Source organism: Lissotriton helveticus, chromosome 4_1 (genome assembly GCF_964261635.1).
Source record: "Lissotriton helveticus chromosome 4_1, aLisHel1.1, whole genome shotgun sequence".
Classification (NCBI taxonomy): Eukaryota; Metazoa; Chordata; class Amphibia; order Caudata; family Salamandridae; genus Lissotriton; species Lissotriton helveticus.
Window position 1 is genome coordinate 688,452,816 of NC_136063.1, and position 24,397 is coordinate 688,477,212.

General features: G+C 40.7%; 1 protein-coding gene across 1 annotated transcript in view; it reads right to left on the minus strand.

Annotated features, from left to right (window-relative positions):
- Positions 1-24,397, minus strand: part of SNTG1 (syntrophin gamma 1) — a 1,650,669-nt gene that overhangs the window by 1,029,333 nt on the left and 596,939 nt on the right. The window contains exon 9 of the mRNA XM_078686185.1: positions 10,547-10,677. Within this exon, the coding sequence (XP_078542311.1) occupies positions 10,547-10,677 (131 nt within the window). The remainder of the gene's footprint in view (positions 1-10,546; positions 10,678-24,397) is intronic.

The window sequence follows — 24,397 nt, forward strand, 5'->3', positions numbered from 1 at the left end:
GAGAAAAAAGATGGACAGGGCAGCCCTCTCTGTAATCGCCGTACTTGAAAATAATCAATGGTAATTTTTCTGGTGTATTTCCTTGAATTAGGATTTAGATCTATTTTTTATTTCAAATTTAGATGTAATGCAATACCACCCTTCATCCGCTTGGCCGATGGTGATGTAAATAATGAGAGAAATGATGCTTGTAGGTGTAGGAATTGCAGAGTTAAATAAATAGGAATAACAAGAAGGATATGTTAGAGGGGACAAAAATGATGGGAAAGATACTGTTGCTCATCAGCGGTTGAATCTGGGGGATGCACTCAGGTACTGTGGTGGTCACTGGGTGCCTCTGCTGGAATTAAACGCAGAATTCAAAGGTAGTGGGGGCAGCACAATTCCCTGTATTCGGTAGAGATGTTTGCTAGGGCAGGTTGCCACATCTTGTTAACACCTTCAATGCTAAGGCAATTCCCGCTGGGTGCTGGTACTAGAGATTTCCCATTGTTCATGACACTGTCAGCTCGTCATAAGCACAGCTCCAGTGTACTGCATGACGAGCTGGCCTTGTCATTAGCATGGAAGTGGTTAAACAGGAAGATGCTGAATTGCCTCAGCAGTTAGCTTCTCCATCCCTATTATGCCTCACAATTTGTGCAGCCAGTCTAGGAGTGTCTGGATATTTTCGGAGTTCCATTTACTAAGAAGGAGGTGTTTGGCTGGCCCTAGTGCAAGAGTGATGGCTCTACCTCTAGGGAACCGCAAAGGGTAAGTGAGGGGGTTTGGGAGGCCCAATAGTACATAGCTGGGGAACCACTGAATATCTGTTGTGTAAATGGTGTTTATTGCCTCTAGTACCCCTTACCAAAAGGGTTGTAGCTTGGGGCATTCCATAACAGGTGGTGAGGGTGCCTTTTGGCCACAGTGTCGCAGCAGCTGTCATCCCCATCCAGGGTTCATACTTCCATTTTAGCCGGTGTGAGATACCAGTAGTGTGCAATTTTTAGCAACATTTCTTTAATGGTGGCATTTAAAGCAGATGTTTGGGTTCGGTGTAGAATGTCATTCCATTCCTTTTGAGTGAAGTGTCTCTCACATTCTCTCTGCCATCTGGCCCGTCCTGGTGACTACACTGGAGAGTGCAGCGTATTTAAGATGGTGTAAAGGTCAGAGAGTATTTTCTTATCAGTGTGTCTCGTGAGATGCCATTTTTCAAAGGCTGTCAACACTCTACTAGCATGTGGCAGAATTCATGGCTGCATCACCCAGCGAGCTACCGCTAAATTTTGCCATCTTGCAGTCTCTTGGAGCCCATAAGAGGCTTGGAGTGTGGGGAAGTCCATGAACCCTTCTGGATCAAACAAGTCCCCAATGCCTTTGCAGTTGGGATCCTACCAGGCCATAAATTCGACGCCTGTGGCCACTGGGGGAATATTGGGGTTGCTTATAAAGGGAGGCTGGGGGAATATAGGTGTATTTCTTTGAAATAAAGTGTTCTGGTTGAGGGGTTAGATGCACAAGGTCAAAGGGTGTGCAGCTGGATACTGTCACCACACCCACGTCAAACCACCAGCTTTGCTACAAATAGTCGGAGAAATAATGGCAGGAGTATCAATGGAATACTGTGCATCCTCATTTCCAAATTTGGCTGTGATACAAGCATCGTAGAAAAGAGATTTGCATTTTCAGGAAATCTGAAAATATAAAAATGTGATTCGGAGAAAAAATAAGATAATGTACATAGAAAAGCATCAAGAATCGTATGAAATACTGCATCTCGTATTAGGACGGACTAAAGAAATATCAAACAAATGTACCTGTTATATTCAGTATATATTCATAAAGTCTGCAGATAAGCTTACGTGCATAGATATATTAAAGTTAATCAATTATATGTCACACAGCATAAGCCACTTATAAATAATTTTTAATGAAAATGGAATACCATAGTACAAATTTTATAGATCTCCAAAGAATGTCAGTCTGTCTGGAAGATAGTCAGGTGTATGGCATGCAGGTGTCTTGCAGGCCCTCTGCTGCATGTGACGTTTTGAACAGCATTAATATAAATATAGCATAAAATTACAGGTGGAGAATCTCTTGAGGCCGACATGAGTTTTATGCTTGTACGTTTGCTAAAATAAGTTCTCTTAATGAATATACTTTAATTTGTAATGCATGGAAACTGTAACAAGTCGCATGTATACACAATTCAAATACAAAGAGAACAGGTGAGTAAGCTGCTTTTTAGGGCGAGCATTCGAGAACTCTTGTATATACTTTAGTATATATGTATTATATACTCATAAGTGTATGCACTATGTAGGCTCTGGCGATCTGCCCTAGGACTTGTCTGCTTCCAGTTAGGGATGTTGTTTCTGTTCAACGGCCTCTATTTAACTGTCTTGATAAAAAACGACCAGCAGAGGCCAGTAAAATACCAGAATTGCTTTCTGCTGAAAACTTTATTTTTTTTAAATTTTTCTGGCAACAGCCTCAATTGAACTTTCTTGATAGAAAACGACCAGCAGAGGTCAGTAAAATACCAGAATCACTTTAGCATTCTCTAGATTCCAGTCCATAGAAATTGTCTTCCACGAGCCCCCGTAGACAGTAATATTTTTTTCAATTCTGTTATTTTCAGTGATATGACCACAGAAGGTTCTGATTTTATTTTAGAAACAGAGCTTTGGACTATACCGTTTGCCGCTGAAAGACAATATTTCTCTCCAAGTGTTCCCATACCTGGCGTGTCATGCAGTTTGGTGCTTACTTTCCCTCCAAAGATCAGTAGATGTTTTAGCACCCAGGCTTATGTGTTTCATAGCTAAATACATATAAGGTCCCAAAGGCGAGACCGATTGCTTTGCAAATGCTTCTTCAAATTGACAAGACTTATTTTGTTTTAAACGAAGATGGTGACCTTTTGTCAGCCACATAATATCAAATTTTATTTTATTGATGTAGTCTTGGAAATGTCCCGTTTTTTCATGGTTCTTCCTGAAAATATGACTGGACAACTCGTGATTTTGAAACATTAAAAAATAGGGTAGATCTTTCTCGCAGAGGTTTCGACTGACTGAAATATTCTCTCATATAGAAGGGCCGATCTTTGGGTTTGATTGTGTGTTGGCTTATACAAATCCACAAGCATTGCAAAACCTCACATAATCATAAGCCACGTAATAGAATTCCAGCAAAACAACTTCCAGCTGAACGTGTCCTAATAAGTGGACATGCTGGTGAATATTTTCTAAAAGCTGTATCATAAAATATCCCTGTTGTATATGGAACGAGGTTGTACAAGGGACGCCATGTTACTACCTCTGGCTTTGCCAAAGATGATTAAGAGAAGTAGATGAGCTAGTAATCTAGAAATTTGCAGCAGAAATGGTTAGTTTTCGCACTTTTAGGAAGTGGACTTTGATTCCCATACCCATCAGGATAGATTGACACAAATATACTATGAAGCTAGGTGCGAATAAATGGAGCTCTGCACATTAATGTGGATTTGCATCTTCATTCAAATCAACTATTAAGTTACCTACATTTACACCAGCATATTTCATATATTTACAGTCTTACACAGAGGGAGATTAAATGGTTTTCTCAGAATTACACAAGCCGATTTGAAATCAGGACCCAGATTTACTCATACTTTGACGCAGAGCAACTCAGCAAGACAACTTGTTGCGCTGTGTCAAATGAAGAGGGCAGTAATGTACTTTATTTACCATAATATGATGCATTCCTACAATGGCTTTGTGCAGGCGCACTATGAGATGCCTAGGCCCAATGCAGGCGCCCTTGCGCAATAGTGCAATGGCGCCTACAGAGCAGGCAGCATTGTTTTTGTGCATAAAGGGCTACATTCCTGCACAAAACAATCCTTAGGAGACGTTTTCCTCTTTTTAAGTGGGCTGCAGAATGCAGAACATTCAGAAAGAGGAAACATCGAGTAGAAATGCAAATATTTCTCCTCATTGCGCCTCCCCTGGGAAGGAGTATCATTTTAGCTCAAACTCAGGATTACCAGTCTTGATAAATCTGGGAATATGCCAAAATCCATGGGTGGATGTGTAGGAACACCTTTCCAGAACGGAGAAATGCACAGGAGGGAGGGCAGGGCATAACAAAAATTGAAAAAATTTACCTGCCTTCCGCGTCTCCCCTCTGCGTCCCTTTTTGTCTCTTCCGGACGAACGAGAAGGAGGAAACACTGGCCTTCCCATAGCCAATCACAATGCTGCAATACAGCATTGTGATTGGTTTGAGCACCGTGGTTCTGAGCTCCCACAGGCAGTAGGAGTCTAGGCATGTTCTCCATCCAGGCTGTAATGCACCCTGGTTGGAGAACATGCAAAGCGCGAATGAATGTTTGGCTAGCCTGAGACTGTCGGCCAAGTATTCATTTACACTTGGAGTAAGCTAGCCACTTCTCCCCTCATCTACTGTGTGAGCAGCCCGGCTCCTGCTCACAAAGCTACCACAGCAGGAGAACATAAAATGACAATAACATTGAGTCATTATCATTATATGTTTTCCTTTATTTCACTGCTGCAGCGTAATGGGTCGACGCTCCTCCGCATTAGCGGTGGTGCCGCAACTGGAAATGCAAGCATTTGGTAATAAGGGAGTGATTTGAATCAGGGGGTAAAGAATTCCAGATCGTGGGCCTATTTTCTAAGAATGATTGTTTCCATGATTTCTCTTTTTGAAGGAGTTTCAAGGAGTGCCTACACTGCTCAGGGAGTGTTGACTACCAAAGATGTTTTTATAGCGAACGTAAGATACAGTATGCTGGTCAACAGAAACATCTTGCTCTAACTGGTCTTCCATTCTAAGGCGCAGAGGCATTGATGTTTAATGTTTAAGCACTTAAAAAAAGAATTAAATGGCAAGTTTTCAAATGCCACTAAGAATTTATGCACCAAAAATCCTCCGAAAAACAAAGATAAAACAGAAATTTGAAACCGGTTAGATGAACTACGTTATTTTGAACATAATACTATCAATTCAAATTGAGGTCCTGTAGTAGCTGGTTTCAACGTATGAAACTACTGTCATCAAGGAATAAGAAAAATGCCATGCTTGCAGATTAGAGGTTAGACACATGAAAACATAGAGACCATCAACTTGGGCAGTTAAAAACAGAAGATACCTGCTCTTAAACGATTTCATTTAGTGTTGCATTTCTCCAGAGATAGTTATGACCCAATATTGAAGTACTTATATAAGTTGGCAGCTACTATGAAATATCCAATGCTTTTTCTCTTTACATATTTGTTTGACAAACCATTCTTGAAACTGTCCCTATTTTCAGTAGAGGAGCTCTTTTGCCATCAGATATTGAAACATACAAACATCTTCATCCATTACTGACTCAAGGTTTGACCCTGTAGTCAATATGCTTAGGTAAAAGAATTCCTCATACTATGGGAAGTGAACTCCTGTCAGCAGCAGACCACCATACAAAGAGTGTATATTGTTCTTGTAATGTAAAATATTGACTGCCTATTTCCCAACAGCAGGATCCCCTTCAACTTGCCCTCAAATGCTTCTTAGACACACCTTTCAAATAGGTAAGTGTTAGATATGCGGTCTCTTGTCGACAGAGGTATGCACCCTGTCCAATTAAGGACCACCAATCTGGTCAGGGTAAGTGTAGTACACACTAAATGTTTACCTGTACTCAACCTCTGGTAGCTAGGCACAGGACAACAAGGATGAACTAAAGAGGAAATGTGGATTCTATTTGTGCACTCAAACACTAACACAGTGAAAACACCACATAAGGTACTCCACACCAGTCTAGAAAAATAGCCAATATTAATCTGAGTAAAACAAGACAAAAACTACAAACATCCAACATACACAAGTCAAGATATGAATTTTGCAAAATGCAGTGCTTAGCGTTGATGAGAAACCATGCCGGCCGGGGATGCGTCAAAGTCGAGACGGTGCGTCACAAACATTGGTGAAGCAGAGTCCGAGACTCACCCAGAAGAAGTTCTTTGGAGGCTCTGAGGGAAAGTTGAGGCTGCGTTGTCAGTAAAGGTCATCTGTGATGTGACCATGGCTTAGGTGAAGGCAACAGTGATGCGTTGGTAAGGTCAGGGCTGCGTTTTCATTCAAGGTCGATAAGTCGCTTAATGCATCAGTTCTGCAGGGATGAGCCAGATCCAAAATGATGGAGTCAATGCATCAATTTTTTGGGTTGCAGCACACTCACTTCCAAGGACACGGGACTGGATATGGCACCACTTGGCATAGAAGGACTTAGAGCAGAGGAGCCTAGCTGCTGGTAGCAAGATGCAGGTGAAATCTTTGATATCCCTGAAACTTCAGAAACATGAGGCAAGCCTAAACAAGCCTTTGGAGAAACTTTAGATGCAGGATGTTGAGAGTAAAGTCAAGTCCTCTCACTCCCAGGCAAGAAGCAGCTGGCGGCAGGTCAACACAGCAAAGTAAGCAGCAATGTGGCAGTTCCTCCTGGCACCACAACAGCTCTTGTTCCTGGCATAATGTCCTCATTAGAGAAGTGTCAGCGGTGCAGTACTTTTACACGTTTTAGCCTTTAATGTATGGAAACAATGCTCGACAAGGGGGAAACAGTGGCCCTCATCCTCCTGGACCTCTCCGCTGCGTTCGACACGGTCTGCCACCCCACCCTAGTCCAGCGCCTCAGCAACATCGGTGTCCAAGAGAAGGCACTGGAGTGGATCATCTCGTTCCTCGCCGGAAGAACACAAAGAGTCCGCCTCCCCCCGTTTCGCTCCGAGGCCACCGAAGTCATCTGCGGCGTCCCGCAAGGATCTTCACTCAGCCCCACCCTCTTCAACATCTACATGAAACCTCTCACAGCCATCGCACACCAGAACAACCTCAACATCATCTCTTACGCCGATGACACCCAGCTGATCCTCTCCCTCACCAGAGACCCCGACACCGCCAGAACCTGCCTACACGAAGGGATGAAAGACGTCGCCGAGTGGATGAAGGACAGCCGCCTGAAACTGAACTCGGACAAGACGGAAGTCCTCATCCTGGGATCTTTGCCCTCCGCCTGGGACGACTCCTGGTGGCCCCCAGCCCTGGGCACCGCACCCAAGCCAACCGACCACGCACGCAACCTGGGCTTCATCCTGGACCCCTCCCTCTCGATGACCAGACAAGTCAACGCCGTCTCCTCATCGTGCTTCAACACCCTGCGTATGCTTCGCAAGATCTTCCGCTGGATCCCGACCGAGACCAGGGAGACTGTCACCCAGGCACTCGTCACCAGCCGACTGGACTACGGAAACGCCCTCTACGCCGGAACCACAGCCAAGCTACAGAAAAGACTCCAGCGCATCCAGAACGCCTCCGCCCGACTCATCCTGGATGTCCCCCGACGCAGCCACATCTCCAGCCACCTGAGGAACCTGCACTGGCTCCCCGTCGACAAGAGGATCACGTTCCGGCTCCTCACCCACGCACACAAGTCTCTCCACGACCTGGGCCCCAAGTACCTCAACGACCGCCTGACCTTCTACACGCCCACCCGCCAGCTACGGTCCACCAGCCTCGCCCTCGCAGCCGTACCACGCATCCGAAGAGCCACCGCCGGAGGAAGATCCTTCTCTTACCTGGCTGCCAAGACTTGGAACTCCCTCCCCATTCACCTTCGGCTGACCCAGGACCATCTCGCCTTCAGGAAACAACTCAAGACCTGGCTGTTCGAGCAGTATCATACCCCTCCCCCCAAGCCCCTTGAGACCCTCCCGGGTGAGTAGTGCGCTATACAAATGGCATGATTGATTGATTGATTGAAACATCAAAATAAAGTTCATTGTAATGCACAATACTATGCCCTTCCTAACCCTGGCTCCAGACACACAAAAGGGGTGTGTGCACCTCTTTGTGTCATGACAGGCACATACCTATTCAAGTGTATGTGTCAGCTCCTTCCACCACTCTAGCTCAGAAACACTCATCAGCCTGGTAATGGGTCATCAGGTTATGCAGGGCACACCTCAGGTCCCTTTGTGTGACTGCCTAAGGCAAATGCACAAAGCCCAGCTGTCACCCTGACCCAGACATGTATTCTAGGGACAATCAGACATACAGAATGGTTAAAGTAAGTAAATGGCAACTTTCTAAAAGTGGCATTTTCAGACCTGACATTTTAAAACAAATTTCACAAAATATATGTTTTTAAATTCTGAGTCCAGAGACACCATGCTCCAGTTTTGTATCTGCTCCCAAGTGGAAGTCAGACTTGTAAAGTGTTACAAGGCAGCTCCTATGCTAACCTATGGGAGAGATAGACCTTGCAGTAGTGAAAATGATTTTAGAAGTTTTTCACTACCAGGACATGTAAAACTCAAAAGTACATGTCCTAACTTTTAACTACACTGCATCTTGTCCATGGGCCTGGTGAACTTGCCAGGTCGAAATGGCAATTTAGAATTACACTCACAGGCTCTGCAGTGGTAGGCCTGAGACATCTTTGAAGGTCTACTCATGTGGGTTGCACAATCAGTGCTGCAGGCCACCAGTAGCATTTGATTTACAGGCCCTGGGTAGATGTAGTGCACTGTACTAGGGACTTATCAGTAAATCAAATATGCCAATCATGGAGAAACTAAATGCCATTACATTTTAGACATAGAAAACATGCTCCTCAGTACTTGTCAGATGTGAAAAAGTGTCCAGAGTCCTAAAACCAGGAAAAATGTAGTTCAGCACACAGTCAAAACCAGTTGGTCAGAAGCAGACCTCTAAGATCAAAGTTATCTCCTTCTTCTATGCTTCTACAACCAGATATATCAGATTGAGGCACCAAACTTTAAGGGCACTAGTTCATGACACAAACACTGACACTTGAGAGCATGTCACCTCAACAAGTCAGAACCCAAGGCTCCCTGGCCAGTGTATAAAAACCCTCAAAACCTTTTTTTTTTTTAATCATGAAGGCAACCCATTTCACAATTTATTCCACCATATAAGAAGTCTCACTGATACTTTTCTGATTTTCTGTTTGGTTAGCCACCTTCTTTGTGTGGCGGTATACAGAAAAGTGATGGACGGAATGCTTGAATTAGTCTCAGCCACTGTTAATTACCTGGACCACATCCCAGATCATTGTTATTTTGCACAGCATGTCATCTCAGTTTGGACCCAGTAATATGCAAGTCAGTCTTGACCCTGCTCCAGAGGGAGCAGTTTTAGTATTCTCACCTGAACTGCAGCACAAAACAACACTTGCAAAAAATATACCAAAAGATATGTTGGTTCATAGTTGGCACTGGATAATGACTCGAAATACAATAAAACATTCATGTACCAGACTGCTGTCACCCTCCCATGACCAAAAATCCGTCTTTGCTACACTGGAAGCACATCTCATGATTGTTACTAAAGTCTGCCACAGCAGAGATTATTTTGCAAATAAAATTCCAGCTGACCAACGGTGCTCACTAGTCCTCAGCAAACATCTTTCTGAATCAACCATTTGGTCTCTCACACATTTTGTAAACCTTTCTTATTTTCCAAATCTCTATTGAGTTTTAGATGAGCAATAACTAACTGAAGTATTTAATTTTCTTTGAGGATTCAGAAAATATGGAGGTCCTGAAGACCACTTCAGTACTACAATTTGTATAAAAATATATTTGTAGTAGATGCTCAGGCTTAGATAAATAGTCTTGTAACTTTCTCATTCTTGTGTTAGCTCATGGTTTAGGCTTCTCAGAGGACGAAGAGTATATAAGAGAAGAAATGATGAAAGGTGAGTAGAGGATTACAAGGCATACTGAGACAGAGAAGGAGAGAAGCAAAGTGAAGGAAAGCAAGGATAGAAAGACAAAGAGACCAAGTAGTGAGAGATTTTGTTTTAGATTTAGATCTGTAAACTTTGTGTAACTGTAATATGCTAATTATTTTAAATGTGGAGTGGTCATGTCTTTATATAAACCACAACAGGACAGTGCAGGATATCACATTGATGGCAGCAACAGAATGGAGCAATTTCCGGTGGGCATTAACTCTCTATGGGAACGTCTTTCCAAGAAGACCTAATGCTGTGTAAGGAGAATTGTTTGTTGGGTTTTACGCAATGAATGTGATGTTGCTTGAAAATCTGATGAAAGGCATTGTCAAGTTTTCAACAGTCAAAGGTGTTTCTGGCAACTGCTGAAGTAGGAAGTGTAAAGAGATTAGCATTGAGAGAAGGAACCATGGAGAGGTTCTAAAATGTAGGGCACCGCCCCCTTTGAAAGCAGCATATCCATGTTCATGGGTATTCATCAATTTTAATTGCCCTTGGTGATGCTACTTAAATAGGCTATGTGGCTATTCAGTGGACCTGTTTGAAGAACTGATGCCTTGTAGTCAATACGCCAGGCTGCTAATTATCCCATATTTTACATTTGGTGTCAGGACCACAAGCCCAAGAGGCAGTAACCTAACCATCTTTATCTATCACAAAATTCAGACGACATACAGTATTATAAAAATATATTATTCTAAGTACCAGCTATTTTATGGAATGCAGTTAACCATATATGAATTACTTTACCTGCACATGTCTGTTCCTGGTTGATACTGAGATAGACGAGAATGTAGGAGAGGGATTAATCGCAGATCACACCACCTCTTCTCCCACCTCAGACCCGGTGATGCTGGCCACGAGGAACAAGAGAGTGTGTCCTGCAAACATTGAAACAGAACGGTTATCACAAATATCTCCATGCACACCCTTCAAACATCTGATATTTAAAACTATTGTCATTTTGATAAATTTACACTTTTATCGATATATATATATTTCTGTGTGCCACCTCCTTCCGTGAGTCACATGACCATTACCATGAACATAGAAAGAATACTTTAACTATATTTTATCGGAAACTGCAAGACAATTAGTATGTTACAATGTGTTTCCTTCTAAATTACTTTACATCGTATATTGTGTACTTGGGTGGTAATTAATTATCACTGCTTGAATGCAGATGCCCTTTAAAAATGCTTTGAATATCTAACTGCATTAATATCATTCAGAAATGTATATACCAGTATCCATCCTCATAAATACCTTATATACAATATATTTACAATTAAACAATTCTCACTTGTACCTCATCATTATAGCTGCATGAATGCAGGACGATTAGCTGCACTATTGTTCAGCAATCAAAAGCTTTCGGAAATAACCTCCCCTATATACTAGACAAGATCCTACCGATTTCATTAAATTATCTATGGATACTGTTGCATATTCATTTAACCTGTACAGTAAGTACAATATTATTATTTACAACATTCCATTTCATATTCGTTCTTAATATCTCCTGAATGATAGGTTAAAATTCATTACTGACTTGGGCTCACATATAATCGGCATCACTGCAAGTCAACCACCCATAGCTATGTCTTTGTTATATGCCTTGCTCTATCCTTATTAATAAATTGCTTATAATTATACCATGAACTGGTGTGGCATGTGTTTCTAAGATAAGTGCAATGGACTGTGATACCCTCTAACCAATAATTATACGGTTTACTAATAACAATTTTTTTTCTATTTTTTTCTTCAACTACTCAGACCTTTCTACACTTATCCTCACAAACAAAAGAAAAGGTGTATATACACTTATTTACATGTGTTCATACTTTGTTAAGTAATAAAAAAAGATTTTGTAAATATATACATGGTCTGGTATATGTCGGGGTGATGTTCTCAGCTAGATGGATATCAATGTTCATAAATTGATCCTATATCTCATCATCAAGTTCATACAGCAGGTCAAAAAATAGCTCTATAAATTACGTATGTAGAGGCCCAGTAACAGTTGTAATTCAAAAATAGAAAGCTTCTTAAAAAAGCTATAAAAAATTATAAAAAATTGTGCAGGTCTTCTGTCGTGTTTAGCCCATTAGGGTATTTGCTATCTAATTCAACTATATATTTAGTTTCCCTTCTCCTCAGTATCTTTTCCCTATCCCCTCCTCTTCTGAGGGGGGGCCACTGCAACAATTACAAAGTATGTGAGGCACGCAAGGTCATTATCATGTGTAGATTTAAAATGGCGTGCTACCGGATAGGCGCCGTCGTTATTGACAATTGCCCTGAGGTGCTGCAATATCCTGACGTGCACCTGCAACTTAGGGCTGCCCACATAACGTAAGCCACAGGTACTCGTCAGGACATATACAGCATACTCAGTCCGACAGTTGTAATTTCCTTTTATGGCAGTGTGAACACTGGTGAAAGGGGTATCAAAATGTGTAGTATTAATGCCAAATTTGCCCGCATGACATGTGGAACATTTGAAAAATCCGGCTTTCTTTTTTAGCCAGGTACTGCCACTACTCACCTCAGGACTAGCTTTCACTATCCTATTGTGCATGCTGTTAGCTCTCCTATACGTGATGGTGGGGATATTAGAGAGTCTGTTGCTCAGGACTCCATCAGTCATGATGATGGGCCAATTCTTCTTGATAATGGATTTGATCTTTCTCTCCTGCTTGCTGTAAGATATTATCAGGCGGGGAGCTTCATTACCGTCTGTTATTTCAGGGAACTTTGGTGCTAATAGAGATTCCCTAGTTTTTTCCTTGGTTTTAGATAAGGCCCTTGATAATCTTGAGTCACTATACCCTCTGGCTTTTAAGCGCTCCACCATATCTTTGGCTCCCATCTCAAAACTCTCAGGGGTGCTACATATTCTCTTAAGACGCAGGAGCTCCCCAAATGGGATACTTTCGATCACGTGTTTGGGATGCCCACTGCTGGCATGTAAAATACTGTTGCCAGCAGTGGGTTTACGGAAAAGTGATGTTGTAATGGTGTGGTTTTCGACTCTGATCTTTACGTCCAAAAACTCAGCTGTGTCTCTACTTATGTTTGAAGTGAAGAAGAGATTGTGTTGATTCTTATTGAGTGAACTCACAAATTTGAGGGCACTTGATTCATCTCTTTCCCACACACAAAACACGTCGTCAATAAAACGCATCCAATGCTTTACCTGATTAAAACCTGGTGTGACGATGAGATCCCGCTCCTCCCACCAGCCAATGTGTAAACACGCATAGCTAGGAGAGAAGCAGGATCCCATCGCCACACCCCTGACTTGCCTCCAAATGTCTTTACCAAACATAAAAAAATTGTTGTGTAGACACCAGCTCACCAATTCACATAGCGTTTTGTTGTGGCTATAGTATTCACAGGATCTATGACCTAAATAATATTTAATGGCTTCAACTCCCTTAGAATGGTAGATACAAGTGTATAATGACTCTATGTCCAAAGTCATAATGCACCAATCATCCTGCCACTGAATTAGGTTCAATTTGTTGAAAAAATCACCAGTGTTTTTGGTGTAACTTGGCAAATTTTTCACTAGATCCTGCAAATAGAAATCAATATAGCAGGAAATGTTCTCACTTATACTGTTTATTGCCGAAATGATCGGTCTATCGGGTGTTGGAGATTTCATTTTATGTACTTTGGGTATTAAGTACAAATATGGCATCACTGGATTTTCAGAATAGAGAGATTCAAACTCAGTAGATGATATCATGTTTTGTCTCTTATATGATGTCAACAACTTCTTCAAAACTTCCCTTGCTTTTTTGTAGTCCAGACCATTGGATTTAACATAGCAATTAGTATCACTCAACTGCCTCATGGCTTCAATGACATAATCCTTTTTCTGCCAGAGCACTATATTCCCGCCTCTGTTGGATTTATTTATAACCACCTCTTGGTTCTTGCTTAGTTTCTCCATTAAATTTGTATATTGCATTTCATTGAAGGTTTGGATGCGTTTTGGACATTTCACTTTCCGATTTAATTTCTTTAAGTCTTCCACAACACATTCATGGAATATATCCACCGCGTCTTTTGGCATAATGTGAACAAATAAGCTTGTTACCTTAAACGGGCTTTCCCCTGCTCCTTTTTGTACAATGTCTATACCCTGTAACTCCTTTTGAGTACTGGGTGGTTCCATTTCATCAGTTTCAGTTACTGAACCGGGCCCTTTAGCCAGATCACAAAGTGTTAGTAACAATTTCGCATCCGCAGCCGCGGTTTGTAGAGGTTTACGTTCCGTTTTCTTTGTGCATTACTGCTCGCTTCTTCTGCAATGGCGGTAGATTTTATTGCAAAGAACTTTCTGAGCTTGAGTTTCCTTATAAAGCTAAACACATCTGCCCTCGTGTTTGTGTAATCAAAAGTGCTCTCAGGGCAGAAATTCAGGCCTAAGGCCAGTAGTTGTTCCTGATCTGCTGTTGAAGTTGTGCTCGATAAATTAGTAATTGTACAGTCATTTATTGTTTCTTTTTGTTGCTATACCCTGGTTTCTTTTTCTGTTGCAGCGGCTTTGCAGCATTTTCTCCTTGCTCTTCGTTTCGCATTCCGCCTTTTCCGGTTTAGTTTTTCTGCGTTCTGGGGCGGAGAGTTTGCAAGCGTTCTTCCACTAAAAAATCAATTTCCTTGCCTAAATCCAATATTTTATTTGCTGTGCTGCCTTCGGATATACTTAGTTCTGAACCTGATGTACTCGACAGACTCGATAAGTATATGACACCTGCATCTGAATCAACAGTGTTGCTGGTTTGGCAGTGTGTGCTATGTTGTTGCGCTTTATTTGCATTAGTGTTGTTAAGCCTTAATTTCTTAGCATGATCGAATTTTTGAGAGAAAGTAAAGATCTGCCCCAATTCATAATATTTTTGGTCTCTCACGAACGTATGCATCTTACGTATTTTGATTTTTTCTTCGTGTTTGCGCAGCCTTTCACTGTTATCTTTGCGTGTCTTTTCAATTAAATGCTTTACATCTGCTTGAGTCACATTGTCGAGTTCCTCATTGATTTTTTTAATTTCCTCCAATAGGGTTTGTCGATCCAGCAGAGAATATTTAATTAGGATCCTGACCAAATTCATCGAGGCTAATAAATTACTTTCCCCCCACTCTTTCAACATCGCGGGGTTTGGGTCTTCAAAGCTTGGAGCTAACAGTATTCTTAAGCCTCTGGGCACACGCCCAACCTCCTCGTATTTCGTAAGCGATTTGTGCTCCCACCACTTAGTGATTTCTGATTTGGTTTTCTTTTCAAGTATTTTTAATAGCTGCTTTACGTCCTGATTAATGTTACTTGTGTCACTGATTGGCGCTTTAGTGCTGTTGCTGACCTGCTGCAGATTACCAAACAGTTCTTCTGCGGCCGCTTCGCGCTCCCTTTCCAAACTTGCTGACATGTTGATTAGGTGTTGAAGGATTTACAACTTTCACAACCGGCAAAAGCCGCTTTTGTTCTCTTGCCCTTTCAGCCGCTACCTCCTCACCTGCGCGTTGCTGTATTACGCCACTCACTGTTGGTTTCGCGTTTACTGCCGGTCCATCGACCCGCCGTTCACGTTTTTGCCATTTGGTTTCTGTGGAACGAATTGCAGCTGCAGGGGGCCACGCGCAATATTCCTCCTCGGAATTGCAAGTCCTTTAGTTGTATATCGAGGCCACTTCAGAGACGGGGGTACCATCAACTGGCGTCCGTAATGTAGATATCTTCAAAACCTCCACCACAACGGCGAAATGAAGAGACGGACCCCACGGCTTCAGGCAAGATTTTATTTTTCAACCTTTCATGGGCGACGCGTTTCAAGCATCAAAGTGCTCTTGATCACATACCGAGCACCTCGTCAGCTCATTTTTAATATACTTTTTTTCTGTGTGCCACCTCGTTCCATGAGTCACATGACCATTACCATGAACATAGAAAGAATACTTTAACTATAATTTATCGAAAACTGCAAGACATTTAGTATGTTACAATGTGTATCCTTCGAAATTACTTTACATTGTATAAACCAAAAGACATTTTGCCGGTTGACATTGTGTACTTGGGTGGTAATTAATTATCACTGCTTGAATGCAGATGCCCTTTAAAAATGCTTTGAATATCTAACTGCATAAATGTCATTCAGAAATTTATATACCAGTATCCATCCTCATAAATACCTTATATACAACATATTTACAACTAAACAATTTGCACTTGTACCTCATCATATATATATATATATATATATATATATATATATATATATATATATATATATATATATATATATATATATATATATATATATATATATATATATATATATATATATATATATATATATATATATATGTATATATATCTGTATATATATCTGTATATATATATATATATATATATGAGCTCTATGTACCCAAGAAATATGCAGTATTATCAAACTATCCATTGATGAAAATGAAAATATACTATTCATTTCACAAGTAAATTGTTAGTGTGCAATACATAATATTCAGAAGCATAAAGTAAAGTATGAAATTCGTAAACTATGAATTCATCCATGATTATTTATGTCAACATACAAATTAGCAGCATTTAAATGTCGAAATTGCACAGTATAATCCTATTAAACAATAGTGAAAAAGATTATTACGTAAATTCATTCAAATCAATCTAAAGATTTCAATCATTTATTGTACCACAGAATTATACAGAATTGAAATTATTCAATTAGAAAGTGCGTTTGAGGGGAAAAAAGGAGGCATTTCTTGTGATTAAACAAATCCAAGTTAAAAGGATCAAAAGTGAAGACAGAAAAGCTCAATTCCCAAGGTGAAAGAGTGAAAACTTTGTCAATCAGTTATACAAACATTTATCAAGTCATGTAGAAAACTGTGTCCATATGTGGATTCCTATAAGCCGCTTAACATCACTAACCTATAGTGCATTCAATACCCATTGAAATAGCTATTGAGGACATAAAAGGGCCATTTCCCAATCAATACACCATCAAATAAAAAAGAACTGAAAAAAACTAGCGGATAGAGAATATCAAAGCCATAAACATTAACCACAAATCAAGGTAAACCTTCAGAAATTATTCCTTCTAAATTAAATTAATCCTATCCCGGGGGTGATACTATAATTGGGTATCCACTCATTTCTAGTAGCAGGGAAAACAGATAATACATCTCTAATAACTTTTCAAAACTGGCATCCCTTAGCTAGTGTGTGTCTTGACACTTATATCCAAACACCAAGAAAAAGGAAAAACCAGAAGAAAAGTCAAAATATATTGAATTAATTAAAATAATTAGTATCTCTGGTGCCATCCTAGCATGGTGAGCACAAAAGTAAAGTAATAGAAGAGAAGGGGGAAAAGTTCTAAACAATACAGCAGAAAAGTGCAAAGGAAAGAGGACAGAAGCAGCTCAGAAATCCCAACCAAGTATAAATAACTCTGAGGAAGTCACGCCCTGTCTCACTTACTTCCCAATCCAGGAAATGACATGCTGACTCAAACACACAGAATATAATTCTCGTGTAATAGAACATTTGACATATGAGGTAAATGACAAAAAACCTTTCTGAAATGGAATAGTGCTACCAAATAAGTTATCACCTCGCTAAAATCAAGCAGAATTTATGAAACAGTCTCCAGAAAGTCCACTGATGCCACATAATCAGACTGATAAAGTACCGAACGTGCCCATATTTTAAACCCCAATTTAGACAGCCTTTTCTTCCTTCATCACTGGTCAGACCATTTAAACTTTTAGCATTAAAATAAATGATGTAACGTGATTCCAAATTTCGTAATTGTCTTTCCAGATCACCACCTCTGATGTGCTTGGTGATTCTGTCTACCCCAAAGAAATATAACTGTTCAGTATTGCTATTGGGTTTGTGGTAAAAAGGGCCGGCCCTGGGTAGTTTGGATCAATGTTCTTAACGGTTCTTAATGGTGTACATGTGCTCCAAGATCCTATTTCTTACTGGCAGACTAGTATTCCCAATATACTAACAACTCACATGGACATTCTAAAGCATAAACTACAAAATCAGATGCACATGTTATAAATGTGGATATATTCTTAACTTTTCCAGATGGACGTGTATACTCATTGCGATTCCATCTCTGTTTTCATGCCTTGTAGGAACCACACTTATTAAATCCCTCCTGTTCACTCAACCAAGTAGATGTTCTATTTGGATTCAAATGACTATATGCCAACATGTTTCTGATTGATCTTCGACCTTCGACACGGCCCACCACAAGGTGTTCATGGATAGGTTGTCTGGGGTCAGGGTACGTGGGGTTGCTTGGACACTCCTGCAATCCTTTCTATCTGACAAAATCCAAACCGTCAACCTGGATAACCATAAAGCAAAGTCTTTTAGCCTGCTGTGTGGGGTTCCCCAGGGGTCCTCACTGAGCCCCACCCTTTTTAATATTTATGTGATATCGTTAGCTGCACTGATTAGATCCTTTGGTTTTCAGTTAACCTCGTATGCTGACGATAAACAAATTGTTCTATCCCTCAAAAACGGTCATGAAAATGAAACTGGAGCTCGCTTTCATGACTGTATGCAAGCCATAGCAGGATGGATGTCGATGAACTGTCTAAAATTAAACTCAAGTAAGACCGAGGTGATTGTATTTGGAAACAATACTTATATTTGGACCCCGGACTGGTCGTCTACAGAATTGGGAAATCATCCCATTCCAACTCTGAAAGTTATAAACCTAGGGGTCATAGTGGACAATAGATTGACCTTTAATGACCACATAAGTTCAGTGGTTTCTTCCTGCTTCTTGATCATGCGAATTCTGAGGAAAATTAAACCCTTTTTCTCACAAATGGACTTCAAGACAGCAGTCACAGTCCTCGTTATGTCACGCTTGGACTATTGTAATAGCCTTTATCTGAATGCCCCAAATCAACATGTCAATAGGCTTCAGATAGCTCAGAATGCAGCCGCCAGGCTATTAACAGGCATACCGAAATTTGTTTAGGTAAAAATGAGTTAATCCAGCTACACTGGCTCCCAGTGAAGCAAAGGGTTCGTTTTAAGGCCTTATGCATCGCATTTATGGGTTCTCAATTTTATTAGCCCTGACCATTTGAGGCAAAAGCTCAAATGGTATGCACCCGCGAGGACCCTGCGGTCTAAAGGAGCAAAACATTTCCAAATCCCTAACGTTAAAAAAACTAGTTGGGAAGGCAGGAGTTTCATCACCTGCTCGTCCAAGGCATGGAACGAGATACCGTTCTATCCGAGAAATGCGGTAGACCTCCCTTCCTTTAGAAAGGGTCTGAAAACTTGGCTCTTCACTCATTGAACCCCTCCGACTATCGGTTAAGCAGAGCTCACCGCCAGGACACCCTAGGGTAATCGCTCGCTTTTATAAATTTAATTAACATAACATAACATCTGGGCTGTCAACACGTAATCAACAGAAAACATCCTACGTCTTTACCTGTGATGGGATGGGCCGTCAAAAGGCCCCAATATATTTTCATGATGCTTCTTAGTCTATGTGATTTTTATTATTGTATGTATTAATAAATATAGTTACTTCCAGCGATTAATCTATAGCAAGTGCCAGCGCTCTCATCAGGAGGCAGCTTCGACCAGCCCATTTCTCCTGTTAGCGATGCCTGACACAGAACCAACAAATCCATTCAAGTGGAGGGGGATGTAGCGTAATGACAAGAGTTGCCGGCTTTGGAGCTGGGGAATCAGATTTGAGTTTCAGCGTCAACATCCTGTCAATCTGGGCAAATCACTTAATCGCTCTGTGCCCACCAAAAATGAATGTGTCCTGAACTGGTGCTCAAGTGCCGGTGTTGATGATTAAGTGCCGGTGCTGAGCACCGGAAATCATGGGCTCAAATTAAGCTCCAGGTACTTCTTCCTTTCTTTTCGGTTGTGTAAAACTTTCTTTCAAAAGCACATCCTCCTGTTTCATATCCTGCATTTTGTGTTTGGATTGCACCAGAATTTTCTTAGGGTAACCCCATTGTGTGAAGCATTGTAGTATGTTGTGTTGCACCTAATGAAGCTAATCTCTATGCTGCAATTACTGCGTGCCTTTAGGAACTCCCCATAAGCAGTAGGGTCGGCAGTAGGTGTTTCTGTAGGGCGGTGACGTGGGCAGGGAGAGGGGCAGGGTGGGGGGTAGTAATGTATGGATTACGGAGTTTTACAGGAAAGTAAACATTTAAATAAATAAAACGAATTTCCTTGCGCGCACTGCATTACATTGTTCTATTCATGTGGAAAGGCAACAAACATCTAGATCACGGTTCGTCAAAATAATTCTTGGAGGGCTGGTTCCATGCCAAATTGTAAGGGAACTACATTTATCTAAATGAGGCTATGCTAAAAATCTGGCAGGGATCCAGCCCTCAAGGACTGAATTTGTAGAATCTTGATCTAGATTAATCATAGTGTATGTTTCTTTCCATGTATATCATCCAGTGTAGAAAGTTCGTACTTTCATGGCAATATGATCTTAAGCCAGATACAAATGAAGACAAAACATCATTCTAAAATATGGCAGTATTTCCAAACAATCCTAAATTTGAGGATACTGTAGGCCTTTTGAGGGGTTTAGTAGGATGCTTGTAGACTTTAGGAAGTAAGTATAGGCAGGGTAATTTAGGGTTTTCTACCTTGAGAAATTGGTTCTCATCCATATCCAATAAAACAGCTTCATGCCATTCCCAGTAAGTCCTGATGGGTATGAATTAAATGTCTGTATGTTTCCTGATTAGTTACCTCGTAACAACTTCTGTTGCTTAATTGTCAAAGCGCATCTGTTCTATAATCATTAACATTCTTCTCTTCTACATTCCTGCCTTTATGTGATGGTTTTATAACTATAGTAGGATACATGGTCAAGCTTTGACATGCCAAAATCTGTTTAGTTTTATTGTTATGAATGTGTGTATCCTCAGTGTTATGTAGCTTCATCAGCTCCTGTATCATGACACTATGAATTTCTTCAATGTTTTCATACGTCACATTGGGTTTCAGTGTAGACTACTATGTTGTGAAATATCCAAAGTGAAATCCATGACTCTTAGAATAGCACTGTAGTTACCCTGGGTGGTTCTCTCACTATTCAATTCTAAATCATGCAACAGTAAAATAAAATCAATGTCCTGCAATTCAAAATTACATATGGTGGAATCACACAATATCCGTGGTCTAAACTATTTCTGATTCATGGAATTCTTGAGTAATTTCCATAATTTCAATTTTACTACAAATGAAAAATGGTCTATTCTGGTACTGATATAATTCATATTGGCATCACTGTGGCAGCATTGGTGGAAAATATATATAGACTCTCTGTTCCTATGGAAGGCAAGCACGCATCAACTGTCCCAATGTGTGATGCACTCCTGACTTAACAATAATTTAACAATAAAATCAAGAGAACACCAACCCAGCAGTGCCATTTGTGGTTCCTGTGGACACCATAAGTTGAATAATGGAGTTGTGAAAACACACACACGCACAAGCACACGCACATATATATATATATATATATATATATATATATATATATATATATATATACATACAAGAGTGCTTCCGAGAACAGCCCCAATTCACTTTGACTACACATGAGGCAAGAAAACAGCAGCACCACTAGAGTGTTAGTGTTGTAAATAAGGGCACTAGACCCTATATTCATGATCGCTTCTTATTACAAATTACAATATAAGCAAAATGCATTAGAAATTTGTTTACGAAGGTTTATAATGTAAACATGTTAGTATTATTTAAAATGCCACAACAAAACGCTGATTAAATAATTAGAAAGATATATCTATTCACGAGTGCCTACAAACAAAAGATATGTAACTCTGCAATGATACAATGATTTTAGAACTGTAATCAAATTTAGTTTAATTTAAATTGTTTGAAATATGCCAAAGTGAATATATTGAGCAGCGTAAAATGTTTGTTGAAAAATTCATTGTAACTTTTCAGTGGCCATGAAGTAATGGTCGCTATGACGACACTGATGCAGTCACACAGACCAATGAGCACTGACAATGTTTAAAAGCATTACCACTTACTCCATTTCTTTGTTGTGATCAAGACGGTATAACCGTCGAAACGCGTCAACTTTTTCACTTGGCTAAATAAACTTGTTCCTGAGTCCACGGTGTCAGTGCCTGTTTCATATGGGACAATTCAGGAGTGGAGAGTATATATATATATATATATATATATATATATATATATATATATATATGAATATATGTGTATATATATATATATATATATATATATATATATATATATATATATATATATATCCAATATATGAATTGCTTTTTAATGTGGTAGTGAACAAGGGCTGCTGAGCCCGGAATGCGTGTGGTGATATTATTCATGCTGGCAGGGTAATGCTGCTGTACTGCCTTCCTGCCACATTAAAAAGGCCTTCAACACGCTTGGTGTGAGGCGCCTCCATTTGTTGGTTTGCTTTTCATTTGGATGTATTGCAGTCTGTCCAAGGTCGCAAGGTGCCCCGCTGCGGACGCTGCAGCTCCTCCACACGGATGACTCAGAGGCGATGGAGTAACGGCGTGGCCGAGGTGGCAGGTGAAGATGGCGGTACTCCGGTTTTACCCTGCTATAGCAAACCCATTGTGGGTCTAAGACATTTGGGGGATTAAGCAGCATACCACTATGGACTACAATCAACCAAAGACCTCTAAGACCAGAATGCAGTTGGTGGACTGCGACGCCCATTAGGGCGGGCTTTGTATTTAAGATGCTGCGATTACTGCGATAATCACATGCTGCCATTCTCCCCCTGCGTGAAGCCAGTGAACAAGGGCTGCTGAGCCCGGAACGTGTGTGGTGATATTATTCATGCTGGGAGGGTAATGCTGCTGTCCTGCCTTCCTGCCACATTAAAAAGGCATTCAACACGCTTGGTGTGAGGCGCCTCAATTTGTTGGTGCGCTTTTCATTTGATTATATATATATATATATATATATATATATGTATATACTAGTTTTACCCGGCCACGCGTTGCTGTGGCTCAGTCTGGTTAAATGGCAGAGAAAGAAAAGAGTAGGTGCACATTTCTAATATGTTTAATTTCACAATGCTTGTGGGTATACAATATGTTTTGTGACTATTGTCTCTACGCGTCCCTTGTAGTTGTTAAGCGGCAAGCAAATCGATACGGTCTGTTCAACCTTTCGATTAAAAACACACACGTATTATGCATGTATTCAAATCTAACGTTGTGTATATAAACACGGGCTAATGTTGCAAAGTGAACCAACTCCTTCCCCCCCCTCCACCCACTTCCCGGTCCGCCATATTGACACCAACTGTTCATCCTAATATATGTAGACTATTGTCTCTATGCGTTCTTTCTTAATGTTACAAAGTGAACCAACTGCTCCACCCACTTCCCAGTCTGCCATCCTGACACCAACTGTCCATCCTAATATATGTAAACTATTTTCTCTATGCGTCCCTTGTAGTTGTTGCGCAGCAACCAAATTGATAGGGCCTGTTCGGCCTTCCGAATAAAAACACGCACGTATTGGACACCCGCGTATTCGAACCCAACGTTGTGTATATATAAACACGTGCTAATGTTGCAAAGTGAACCAACTCCACCCCACTCTCTCCACCCACTTCCCGATCTGCCACCCTGACACCAACTGTCCATCCTAATATATGTAGACTATTGTCTCTATGCGTCCTTTCTTAAAGTTGCAAAGTGAACCAACTCCTCCCCCCTCCCTCCACCCACTTCCCGGTCTGTCATCCTGACATCAACTGTTCATCCTAATATATGTAGACTATTGTCTCTAAGCGTCCCTTGTAGTTTTTGCGCAGCAACCAAATCTATAGGGTCAGTTTGGCCTTTCAATTAAAAACACGCGCGTATTGGACACACGTGGATTCTAATCCCACGTTGTGTATTTATAAACACGCACTTAATCGAATCCAACGTTGTGTCAAAATTTCAAATCAATCGGTGAAGAACTTCCGGAAATTTAAGATTTTGAACAAAGGAACATTGACATTTTTATGTGTCTGTTCGGGCTTTCGATTAAAAACACGCGCGTATTGGAATCCAACGTTGTGTATATAAAAACACCACGCTATTCAAATCCAACGTTGTGTCAAAAATTTCAAAGCAATCGGTTGAAGAACTTTCGGAGATTTGCGATTTTGAACAAATGAACATTTACATTTATATATATATGTGTGCCGAAACGTTATGAAGCCGACAAGCGAATAAACGATAACTGAGCACCGCAAATCTGGTCCGTGCATTGTATTCCTGGCGCATGCTGTGGCAAGCCGTAATCGCGCCGGAAAACTTTGGTTTGGAATATATACATATACAAATATATATGATACAAATGTTTCTGTCACTCTAATGTAGCTCTTCCATGTCTATGATAATGGGGAGGGTAACCATAGCTACTAACCTACGTCATCAGGAGGCTCCGAAAAACCTGTTGTGGGTGTGTATATATTCTTATTGTTTTCACTTTAAAGTTGTTGTGAACAAGGCGGT